This window comes from Lepisosteus platostomus, chromosome 14 (genome assembly GCF_059453375.1).
Source record: "Lepisosteus platostomus isolate fLepPlt1 chromosome 14, fLepPlt1.hap1, whole genome shotgun sequence".
In the NCBI taxonomy this organism is placed as follows: domain Eukaryota; kingdom Metazoa; phylum Chordata; class Actinopteri; order Semionotiformes; family Lepisosteidae; genus Lepisosteus; species Lepisosteus platostomus.
The window spans coordinates 40,885,735-40,898,650 of record NC_142624.1 but is presented as its reverse complement, the minus strand read 5'-3'; the positions used below and the strand labels follow the sequence as shown (position 1 = coordinate 40,898,650).

The following is a 12,916-nucleotide window of genomic DNA, read 5'->3' as shown; positions in this document are numbered from 1 at the left end:
CAGATTTTCAGTTACTCATTTTATTGTTAATATTTCATATTGATAGCTTATAGCTGGTAAAAAAACAATAATAGTTTTTAATAGTATACATGAGATTTTATGCTCAAAATGAAACCTTACTGCTCCACTTTTGATAGCAATTCCATCACTGCTCTTAACATCTCCTGCTTTTTCAGATTCTCCAGAACTTCACATAAACAAAAGAGCAATACAAACAAATAGGAGTGTTTGCTCGGCAAACTGCTACCACAGCCTGCTATTACACAAGGTTTTGTTCTTAATCTTAGACAAATAGTTTCTGTGTTTTTCATGATGTCTTCCTCTTGGCAGCTTAAACTCAAAGACACAGCTCCATCAGAAGGTCAGACAGCAGCGGGTGACCAGCAATTCACCACTTCCTATTGCTGTGGATCTTTTTAGATGCGATGATTTGTGATTTCCTACTGTGTATCCAAACTCACTTTTATTACTTATGAGAGTCAATTACCTCCATTCCTCTATGAATTCCTCAGGGTATTTACTTCTATGTGAACCTGGGAATGTAGTGCCATGAATACTGTGGAAGTCATTCTGACTGTTTCTGTCAAAGATGCCACACAGGCCTCTGGTATTGTTGAAGTCCAGGCTGGGAGCTCTCAGTGACAGGCTCATGCCCCAGTCACTCACATCTGCCCGGACAAAGGCACCAGAGGGGAAGACAATCTGGACACGGGAACACAAAGATAGCACGTGTATAGCAATTGGAAACACGGAGTGTAAAGAATATCTATCAATGGAACTAAACACAATACCCATCATTGTAAGCATGCCATGTTTTTCACAAGCAATAATAATGCAGCAGATTATTAAAAATAAATAGTTATTTTAATAGTTCATTAAAATAAACTTTTCATATTGATTACCAAAGGAATATCTTCAAAGTTGAGAATTTCAAATGTTAATTCCATAGCTATGAAAGCTGCATTTCTCTCTGAACTTTACACATAAAATGTCCATGATTTAAAACCACAAAAGCTATGTACAATAAGGCTATAACTAGTACTGCACCATATGTGTTCATGTTTGACACCTCTGGACATAAAACTTTAGTTTTAGGTAAATGCTGATAACTTTAAAATGTCTTCAACATCTTTCATTATAACTGTCATAGATTCAGAAAAAATCTATGTTGAAAATGTTTCTCAATATTTATCCCTATAACAAATCAACAAAACACAGATATCATTCAAAATGTTTTTGGTGCAATGATGTCAAGCTTCTTATGGGTTTAATAAGGACACCATAAGTAACACATTTTACAATGTCCTGGGCATTTAACTGGTAACTTACTCCATGTTTGCTTTGAATGGATGTGTACTGTAATATATGTACACAAAAATAAATTATCTCCTCATCAAAACTTATTTGTAAACTCCTACATAAAAAGATTATGACCAACTTTCATTAACCTCAGTGATCTAAGTAATGGCTACTGTGAAAGGGACTAGTCAGGTAAGATCAATGATAATAGAAAAAATACTGTGCTATTAGTTGTGACATTTCAGAATGTGATCTTTGTTTCTGCATTTATCAGATTATTTAAAAAATTAAAATGGGTAACTACCACGTAGCTTTCACATAGACCTCTTTTATAAGCTTCAGTCATGTTTTTCTGAAATACATCTTAGTACTATATATCTATACAATCTTCAGCTAAGTACATACAGTTATTTTTTTCCCCTGATGAGCCTCCAGGATCTTGATTTTGTCGGACGCGGCTGCACCTGCCCTCTTCACTGACAGGTGAGGCCTGCTCTCTTGCAGCTGTCCATTGCACATGTCGAAAACCACGATGTCATTGCCTTCTCTTGCCACCACTCCACAGTTACAGGACACAGCATAATGGCGACTCCCACAGTCCCACTGGCGGGCCTGAACTTCAAACTCACGGGCCAAACTTCTGTACAGCACAAATGTTCCTGTCTTGTAGTTGTCATAGCGCCTGCAAAGAGGACATGTGATGTGACATCTTCAGACCAAATTAAATGCAATGACAAGTCCGAGCAATGTTCTCCTTTGATAAGAAAAATGAAAGTTTAACTAATTCCAATAAAAAAATAAAGAACTGGTAAATATGATTTAGTCTAGGGCAACAGACAGGTATTCTCAAGAGAGGGCCATCATTCATAACTGCAAACATGTGAAAACCACACCCTGTAATTGAGTCATTGCCGATCAGTGTGGTTAGAGGCACTAACCCCAAGGCAACCGCAGGTAACTTCACTCAGATGGGACCCTGTCAACACTCTGGAAGCAGGCCGTGCGCTATTAACACTGATACATTCATTATTTTAACCTTTTCTATAACAATGTATTCCCCATGCAACCACGAAATCCACAAAACAGGATTATTTTTAGATGCCTATTTAGAATTGAGAGGGATATAACAAGGCGAAGAGTCTCCTCTTAATTGGTGTAAATAGCAGGACCAAATGCAGTGTTTGAATTCATCACAGCATTGCAAGGCCACTATCACACCCTCTTCAGCCAGAGGGCGGTCCTACTCTGTCCTGTCCCTAGTTTCCTGTGCTTTGCTGTCCTTCTGGTGTCTCTCTCTCTGGGGCTATATATTTCCAGGTCACTCATTCCTCTTCGCTCAGCATTGACGTTCGGATGTCCTAAGACCCACCTAACATCCAGGTCGCCCCACATCTACTGCCTGAGTCCATTGGTTTCTATACGTCTCCTGAACTGCTGAGCCCGGGCTAAACCCCCGTTCCGCCGCTACGCATAAGTTCTTTTTCCGCTCTCCTGCTATTCCACGGTTCGGCCCTTCTGACATCCGTGGCAGAACGCTGAGCCTCCTTCTGACCCCGCGAGTGGCGCTTTTTTGTTTTTCCGCAGTTTTTGTTCTCATTACAGATGTATTTCGCCTGCCATGCAACATTGTCTTCTCTGGTAGTACAACGTTGAGATCCCAGTTAGTTGTTACCCAGTAAGCCCTGAAAACATCACACCTTGCTTGTTCTTGGACCCATGCTTTGTTTCCCGGGCATGTTCCGGGATCGCTCCCTTGGCTTTGTTAACTGTGTGTCTCTCTGGCTTTGAACTCGGAATGGAACTTGATCACTACTCCCAGATAAGCCCTGTGCTTTGTCACTGGAATGGAGCCACGAAGCTTTGCCTGTCTTGGACTAGGAATATTTAATCTGTTTGCCTGCACCATGCTCTGGTTCCCCTGCTAGCTGCAGGACCACATTTGCCTGTGTGCGTGGCTTCTCGGAAGTCTCCAAGTAGCCTGCTCCCCATCTCTAGAGCGTATGATCCTTGCTCCCTCCGGTCTCAGTAACGCACAACTCTGGGCGATTCCCTGCATGCTGTTTGCAGGCTCCCCAACTCAGCTACCTCTCGCCTAGCACTTGGGTTCTCTGACATGCCTGGATCACACTCTGGGTCCCACCTCATTCATGACTGACCAGTGACTGACCATAATTACTAAACCAATCATTAGTGAGTGACATGATTTGACAAAGGTGATCTGCTGAGTCAACCCTGGTAAGAATTAAGAAAAGCCACAGAAGTATTTCAGCCAATATGCCCAGTATATCAGGAGAATAATGCTTTTGTGCTACCAGTATGTTGGGCACATCCTTGTGCTGCAAGTGAAAGAAGGTATTTTTTGTGAGACAGGAACGTGATAGTTATAATACTGTATGTCATGGAAGCCCTACCTGCCAGACACGAGCTCTGCTGAACATTCATAAGATGAGCTGGGATAACATGTGGCGTGTAAGGCTCAGATACCAGTGAACACTCACATGCTCGTCCAGGCTTTATGAGAGGAAAGGGGCAGAATCCTACAAGACATCCTGAGGTAAATCATACATTGCACATATCCAGCTTTCTGTACATCAACAATCCTTCTTGGAAGTTTGTATTACTTCCAATAATGGCCATGAACACTACCGGCCTATGACTTTCACAGTAGGACTCCTTGTTAGTCAGCCCTGGTGATGACATAAGCTAAACTATATAATGGATTTACTTATGTCTTGTCTGTTTTTTAAAATGTCAGTACACCTCACTAAAATAATTTCTTATTTTCCTGATAATATATATGTGAATTATGCCATTTGCAGTTATGACTTCTGTTTTTGATGCTGTGTATATATTTTAGAAAATACATGAATACTTCAGAATGACTTGATCTGAAGGTACAGTATTACTCTCCCTTTAGAATCTAAGCTTAGCCGAAACAAAAGATAAAAGTCACACTGCTCAGCCCAATCAAGTTTTCCTTGCAGAAACAAACAAAATGACAGGGTGTTTAGAAAGACTTATACTCAAGTTTTCCAGATATATGGCATGAAATGTTGCTTGATTTTTTAAAAATCTGTTATAGAAATCTGACATAGGTCCATCTCATGGTATTAACAAAAATATAATAATCAAAAGCTCATATTTGTTTAGCTGAGATAAGAACCCAAGGGTCAGAGATCTCTTTGCATTGTAATATTGACCTACAGTGAGGGAAGCTAAATGATAGAGCCTTTTCTCTTCTGATGCTCCACAAGTGCTTTTCAAATGTCATTTTTTTGGTCTATTATTGCATCTGTAGAAAGATCCCTTCTTTCTGAAAACAGTCAATAATAATATCCAGAAAGAAAAGCAGAGGAAATTCAATCAGTGATGAAACATTTCTGCAGCATTCCCTCTTGTTTTCTGTATTCAAATGTCATAAAGGCTTGAGAAAGGTCCATTCAAACTTACAGTAGGAAAAAAAAAACACAAGTCTTCAAAGGCTGCAGAAAGAGTCAAGTTTCAAAATGTTACCAGAGAGCTGTATGAATAATTACACTGTTAAAAAACCTTCTCATGTATTACTTAGTCCTTGTTGAGTGTGTCAGGGGGGCTGAACAGACTAGTTAAAAAAACAAATATTTTTCACATAGAAATTGTGTAAATTAATATTTCATACTTGTTAAAATTAATCCAGTTTTAGATTTATAAGAATCAATATAAGAATTCAGATGACAAATTTTCTTTCCTAACATCCATTTTCTGTTGAAATATATGCCTCAGATGTTACTCTGAATTACTTCTCTGTTAATGAGCTCTTACTAACCCGTACACTTGTTTGTTTATACATTCATAGAAGAATATATAATTAACAAGCCAGTCTCACAGACAAACATTACTAAGATATTGAAACAGCAAATGCATGATTCCAGGCTGTACATTCACATTTTAGGCTTCACTGTATGTTTTTTACAGAACTCCCACAATGCAATTTTGCGAGCAAGATGTGCTGAACATTTTTTTTATTTATGTCAACTTAAGTTAGTGTGCTAAATTTTTTTATTTTTTTAACCACAGGCTCATTAAACAAATCTTAACCAGCAATTTCTGCCAAAAATCGTTGACTGCAAGACAGGTAGGAAAAGTGTTCATTAACTTTGTCTGGATGGTCTTTACTTTGATTAGAAAAGGAAAAAAATTAAGCGTGATTTAGCTGAAACAGCTCTAAACGGTGACCTCAGATGAAACACTATATCAAGGAATATTATCACTATGCCGGAAATGTTATCTGACAGGAATACTTGAACTCCAAGGCCACAAAAAATTATAATTAATACAATAGCACAGCTGAAAATGCAAATTAGCTTTAACTGTATTGCAAGTGTAAAAGGGGTGTTAACATTAAAGGGGACTTGCTTTAAGTTATTTTTTCCAGACCATTAAATCAGATGCAGTCCATCTCAGGTTTGCAAGAAAACAGGACATTAATATTATCATAAGGAAGGCTAAGATTCACTGATCCACTTACTGTAGAATATTTTAGAAATGCATATATTACAAAATATACAGTGCCTTTCAAAATTACACACAACATTCCAAAGATGTCCTAGTTTGTTAAGTTCCGAATGATGAAAATATTTTTAAGGAAAACCTGAATGCTCAAAGTGAACACTTATGGGAGGTGTGACATCACGCGGGGGCGTGTCCAGTGTGGAGGCGGAGCCCTGGAGGCAGGGCGACGCCTCGCCTGTGTGGCCCCAGCTGTCCCGGCTCCGAGAGGATGAGCCCCAGCTGGGGGGGTCCTATAAAGGCACACTGGACACCCCCCGACGGGACGAGCAGGGCCACCCCCGGAAGGGGAGTATCTTTTCATCTCTTATCTTTTATCGTTTTTGGAATAAATCAGCAAAAACTGAAAAGAAAATTCAAAAACTAAAAAAAGTGACAAACCTTAAATAGTTCAGGTGAATACAATGACTTTGATAAATCACACAATACGTTGAATTGCGTCTATGAGAAACAATAGCGATTTACATGATGTCTCTGTAAGGGCCGTTGAAGTTAAATAGTCAATTGTCATACAGAATGTGGTGGAGACAGCTGAGCCCATCACTGGTACAGAACTCCTTTCCATCAACACACGCTTGTTTAGAAGGGAAAACAATATCATCAAAGACCAAAAGCACCCTGGGAATGCACCTTTCTCTTCTTCCTCTGGCAGATGATGTACTGTAGGAGTATAAAAGCCCAGACCTCTAGGTTCAAAGAAAGATTCTACTCCGCAGCCATATATCTCCTAAACTCCACCTCTTAAATCCTCCCGCCCCCACTGACACCCCTCTGTTTTGCACTGAACTGAAAATACTGCCATTGCTGAATTTTGCACAAAGCTGCTGTCTTAATGCTGGTTAAAATTATTGCTACCACCCTGTTCCTGACTCAAAGAATTGTGATGTAATTTCTTATTCATTTTCTTTATCAATGTTGTGTAATATTTTATGTCATCTGTTATGTCATTTGTCATGTGAGGAAAACACGCAAGTAAGCATTTCATTGTACTCGGGTACAGTACATGTAACAATAAACTTGAACTCAACCTTCAACCATGAAGATCAAGGAGTTTTCAAACCAGCTCAGAAGTAAAGTTGCAGAAAGGCAGAGATCAGGAGAAAGTTAGGAGAACAGTATATGAAAACATTCAAAGATAATGAACACCCTTTTGAGCTTGGTGAAGATCATTAAGAAGTGTATCAAACCATTCAGACACCCAGGCAAGAAGAAAAACTGGTTAGGGAGGCCTCTATGAAAGAACCATGGAGCTCAGCAGCTAAGATAGGAAAAAAAGTAAATGAGTCACCAACATCCCGGTTACTCCACAAAGGTGACCTATATAAGAAATAAACTTATCGCCCATCCAAAAGGGTAGAAATTTGTCTTTGGCGTCACCATACAAAACTACAAAAAACAAATAACACACCATGAAATAAATACACATTAAAAACAAATAATAGTCCTAGACATACAACCTTACATATGTGCACACTCGCTAGGCCCATATTATACTACCATTACGCATAATCAGAAAGCTCCATATAGGAAACAGTCACATACTGTAGCTGTGTTTAATATACTTATTGCAGAGCGAACAATCTTATAGACATTTTTCTTGACCACAGGCTTTCTAAACTGCCCCCCTAAAGGTAGCAGGTGGAAATGGGAATGAAGAATACAACAATAAGCTGAATTAACCTTTGAACTCCAGTGTAATAAGCTGTTTCTGTGTTTGACTAATTACTTTGCTAGGAATATAAACCATTCTGGCCATTTCTCCTTTACTCTTTATATTCAGGTTACTATACAATAACATCATACCAAAAGTAAGGATCTAAATGCAAAGTGTAACATCTGCTAACATCAAATCCAGTATTATAGTAGCATAATATGTGGTTGCTTCACATCAGAAGGGACTGGGAAGCAAAGTAAAGGCAAAACAGAAGGAGCAAAGTACAGGCAAATCTTTAGTGCGCTACATACCTAAAACAGAGATAAAAATTCACCGTTCAACAGGACTATGACTCAAAGCACAAGACCAAATCCACACTGGAGTGGCTTCACAGGAAGAATGTGAATAACCTTGAGCAGCCCAGTCAAAGTCCTGGCTTTGAATCCAATAGAAAAGCTGTGGCAAAACTTAAAAAATGCTGTCCATCCATCAACAATCCCTAAACCATCTGACAGTTTGTGCAAGTTTTCAAAAATATATTGGAACCAATTATACCATCCCACTGTGCAAAGGTGACACAACCTTATCCACAAAGACTTGTAGCCAAAAGTCTCACCACCAAATATTCACTCATGGAGGTCAATACTTAATCAATTAATATATTGTAGTTTTTTTTTTACTTTCTAGCTATTACTGACATTTAAGTTCTTTCACACATAGGAGTTTTCAGTTTGAGCTTTCAGGTTTTGATGTAAAAGTTTCACTTTAGAAAAATGTGTACTGTATATATAATTTACAATCAACAAATCTGTTGAAAGGGTGAATGAATACCTTTGAAAGGCACAGTAAATACCTCCCTAAAAGAGTTATTTTAGCATAGTGTTCCTGAAAAAATTAATTGTAAAAGGTAATTGTAAAAATAGTGAATGACCCAAAACCCAAGTTGGCAACCTGTCAAATGTACAGTAAATCTGGGAGAAGGATGGGAACACTGAGCACGGCTAGTACTCAAAATGATGGATTACCTAAAGCTTTGTTCTGGGGGCACATGCAGCTCTGGAAGAAGTCAAAACTGATACTGTACCTGACTATGAAACTAACCTTTGGAATTAATTTGGGCAGAATGGAGACCATAACCAAGACCATAACCAAGGCGCGGGCTCACAATTTGTTATTGGTGGATATGTGAAAGTTTAAATTTCACATGGGTGTGACTCAGGAACATACATGATCAAATTTATTTAGATTTATTGTACTATTTATGAAAAAACAAAGAATGGTGGACTTATTATTAATGGTGGAATTATTAATGATAGACTTAACGATAAGGAAAATCTCTAGGTTCTGATGTTTATTACTTTAAACCACTGAGCTCTATCCATTTTTATGGGGACAGTTCAGCTGTAGAGTGAATTATATTCTCATGTGATTAGTATTATAAATCGATTGCAGTAAAGCAATCACTCAAGGGAAAGCCGATAAATAAACAAACACATATATATTGTGGACAAACCCTATACATCTAAAGCCTATAATACTTTAGCCAGTAGCCTCACATTACCTGCCATCAAACGTAATGATATGGGGATCAGTTAAAGAGTAGCAATTTCCAGTTGGAATGTCCTGGACCATTACCTGAGAAGGAGAAAAACACAGCTTAACATAACATCACTGTCAAGATTAAAGGACAGGCTGTGGCTACTCAAAGGCTTTAATGTTTTCACAAAATACAGGTGTGATCAACTGACATGTGGTGGGATGTAATTCAGACTTGGTACCGTATTTCATTCCTTGCACTGGGATGTGTTTTTCAATTAGTGTTGCAGAGAGAAGTGTTTCCTCATTACAGGATAAGAAACACACGGAAGATAATGGGGCTGATTAATCAGAGGTTGACAGCGGTTTGTTCTTGTTCAATTGAAACAGGTGATGGGAAAACATTGGCAGAAGCACAGTAAATGAGCTTTTAAGCAGTGCTAAACAGCTGTAACACAGGACAAGACACTTTTAAATCTGTGCCAGCTATTTGTTACGTGGTAATGAATGGGTTTTCACCGGCGTAAAGAACGCATTGGGAAATCAGGTACAGTACATGACTCACCCTGCTGTATTTCCCTGTCAGCTTTTCCCCAGTATATGATTCTCTTCATTATCACATACTAAACAACTGCATGAACAGAACACAAACCTAAAGGAACACTGTCATTACAGGAAAACCACAAAAAAGCAGCCCAGACAATGCTGGTAATTTGACCTTCAAAGGGTTTGGAGTGTAGTTCCTCCAGAGATCGGGACTTCTCTGGTCAGGCTCTGCTCTGACATGACTGGCGCAGTTCCCGTCTCGAGTGAAGTCTGTCACAGCCGTCAGCAGCAGAGAGGCACGAGCACAGCTGTCGGCCTTACATGGGGTTTGCTCCAGATCCACCTGGCACGCTGAGAGAGCAATGTTTGGGGCTTCCAGACCCAGGCTGTCTGAAACATCAGCAGCACAGACCTTGTTAAGAGACACAAAACAGCTGAAGGCAACCTACCCTGCAGGAACCCCAGCTCCAGTTGTGAGGGCTCACAAGAACAAATCCGCGTCACGGTCTTGTGGTGTGCTTGGCAACTTGTTGAATAGTTTTGCACTCAGTATAACAGCTGTAAAAAGCACCAGAATGATTTTTTAAAGATGATAAAAATAAGAACGCATGCAATTTACAGTTATCATAAAGCCTCACTGCCAATTTTACTATGAACCAATTTTAAAACCAAAGAAGAGGTAGTGAAAAGTATTTTTTCACTTACAAAACAAATTTAGATATTTGTTAAAGTAACACATGCATAAGAGATGAGATAAGATCACTTTATTAGCCATATACAATTTCTTGCATTAGGAATTTGTCTTTTCGCATATCCCAGCTTGCTCTCCATGAGACACACAGACAGGGAGAGAAGCTTGGGGTCAGAGTGCACGGACAGCCATTTATTAAGGGTGCCCCGGGAGCAACTGGGGTTAAGGGCCTTGCTCAGGGGCCCAACGGAATAGGATTCCTCTGCTGGCTACGAGATTTGAACTGGCAACCTCCCAGCCACAGGCGCAGATCCGCAGTGCCACCGTTCCGCCCAAAAGTAAAGTACAAACTAAAAACTAAAAACAGTTCTGTGAGAATTCTTTTTTCAGTTTCCATCCTTTTCCCATGCTTCTTATTAAAAATAAAGTCCAATATAAAAGCCCATTCACACTTGGCCACACAGAGACTGATCGCATGATGGAAACCCGACCTGAACCGTCTGTGCTCAGGTGGAGTCTGACTCGGCACTCCAGGGGCCCCCTGCTGGTGGGACAGGGGATGGGCACAGTGCTGTGAATCGTCACCAGGTGCTCCCGACTGTCCTCCGCAATCTGCAAAGACTCCGGCACAAACTAGGGACAGAAGAAAAAATCGACATAATGCATATTTACAAACAGGAATGGACATCCTAGATTTTTAAGCACAGTTAATTTAAAAACAGTCCTATATTCGTGCAGTACACATCAAGGTACAGACACAGAAATCCCATGTGAAGCCGTAGATCCATGAAATTGAAAGGCAAATGCTTTAAAATATTTATTTACGATCACAATTTATAACAATAACACTAATGTATAACATTATATTATATATATAATAATACTTCATACATACCTTAATCCCAGCAAAGAACACATCACTTTCTCGGGGTAGAGATTGCATTTCAGGATGATCTCTTAAAAATCTGGAGACACTACAGGAAATCTATGAATGAATGCAGACATTTTATTAACTACACAGATGTTCGAAATCCCAATCCAAGACATAAGCCAAGCTTGTCTAACAATATCTGGAGAAATAATAATATGCTTTTGTTTTTTATATAAAACTAAAAATTAGTTTAATATAAATTAAGAAACATGTTAATATCTTTTTATATATTTACTCAACTGCATTTCTGTAGCAGATACTGCACCTGTGGTGTTCTGAGCTACAGTATATACTGTAATAAGTAAGTTACATTAAATCATTCAGAGTACGATATGTCCTAATACACTAACTGCAGGCTGCGATTCCTACTCTGAAATGTATTTTACATTTGATGGAGCACAAGCTAACAAAGTTGCACTTCACTCCAAACTAAACACTCTATGCTTGACTTGATTCATTGACATGCATGGCAACTCATACAGTAGATATGATCCAGCCCTAAGAGATGAGCCTAGTTATTAATAAAGAATTACGTATACATTGTGCAGAAATCTGACATGCACACAGCAATGTGTGTGTACATTAGTGATAGTCCTGTCACATTTACATTTTCATAAGTCAGTAGTAAATTGTTTCATGAAACAATAGAACAATGGGACCATCTCATTTTTTGCTGGGAGTCATCAGATATTTGTTTTCTTATTTGCCAGCTGTTTAAGACTTGTCTTTCTGATAATGACTCCCGTACAACACTGAGAGGGGGAGAACCCACAGACACACGCACCTTCTAGAAACACAGGGGTCACCAAAAGCACCCTACCCTGGCCAGACTCTGTAGGACCCAGCTGTATCAGGATGTCTCTTGGTGAATATTCTGTACTGTGTAATACTTTGTATTAACTTTAACTAAAAAATAACAGATGTAATACAGTACCACGAAAGTACATTTTTAATCTTTACCCCTGTGTTATTAGACATATTTTCATGTTAGTCTCTGAAGTCTATGACTTGCATAATCATATTAAATTAATTCAAAGAGACTAATGTCAATTATTTCCAGATGAACAAGGTGTAGTATTTTCTAAAGGGACAGTGGAAATTTTTTACTCATGATTACTGATTTTCTATATGCTGAGGTTTAACAGATAAGTATGAAAAAGTCAGACCCACAGGTACTTGCAAGATATAACGGGCGTTTTACCATTATTGTGAGCTGTCAGTCATGTCATCACATACAATACACTGTATATTACTACATGCGGTACTGCTGTCACCACATACAGAATATGGTATCCCCAAATAGAGTACTCTTGTCAATACACACAGTGTACAGAACCCCAATCATCACAGTGTCCAGTACTCCAGTTACCACACAGTATATACTGTATTCTCATATACTGTATACTGTATATACTCTGAATCTCCCTTTCGTTTGCAAAAACACACTTGCATGTAAACAAAAATGTGAACTTGGTATTGTTGGCACACTTTGCAAAGACAGCAAATTCTAAAGGTATCTGCAGCACTGCATTATTATAAAACCTTGAAGGTTGCTGGTGATCAAAGATTTACTAGAATTAAATATCAAAAACATTTCGAAAGCTTTGGCTGCACTATGAAATACGCTCATTTGACTTTTTCTGTCTTCAAAAGAAATCCACGTGAATCTCTTCAAATAAGAAAAACAATGTTTTTCACTTTTTTCCACTAC

General features: G+C 38.8%; 1 protein-coding gene across 2 annotated transcripts in view; it reads right to left on the bottom strand.

The window, feature by feature from the left end:
• The window catches only part of LOC148649506 (von Willebrand factor D and EGF domain-containing protein), a 75,211-nt gene that overhangs the window by 41,913 nt on the left and 20,382 nt on the right, over positions 1 to 12,916 (bottom strand). For both annotated transcript variants that reach the window (XM_088606297.1, XM_088606298.1), the window contains exons 6-11: positions 11,170 to 11,259; positions 10,766 to 10,907; positions 9,756 to 9,973; positions 9,063 to 9,136; positions 1,705 to 1,981; positions 488 to 702 (exon numbers count right to left, since the gene is read on the bottom strand). In XM_088606297.1, coding sequence (XP_088462423.1) covers positions 488 to 702; positions 1,705 to 1,981; positions 9,063 to 9,136; positions 9,756 to 9,973; positions 10,766 to 10,907; positions 11,170 to 11,259 — 1,016 coding nt within the window. The remainder of the gene's footprint in view (positions 1 to 487; positions 703 to 1,704; positions 1,982 to 9,062; positions 9,137 to 9,755; positions 9,974 to 10,765; positions 10,908 to 11,169; positions 11,260 to 12,916) is intronic.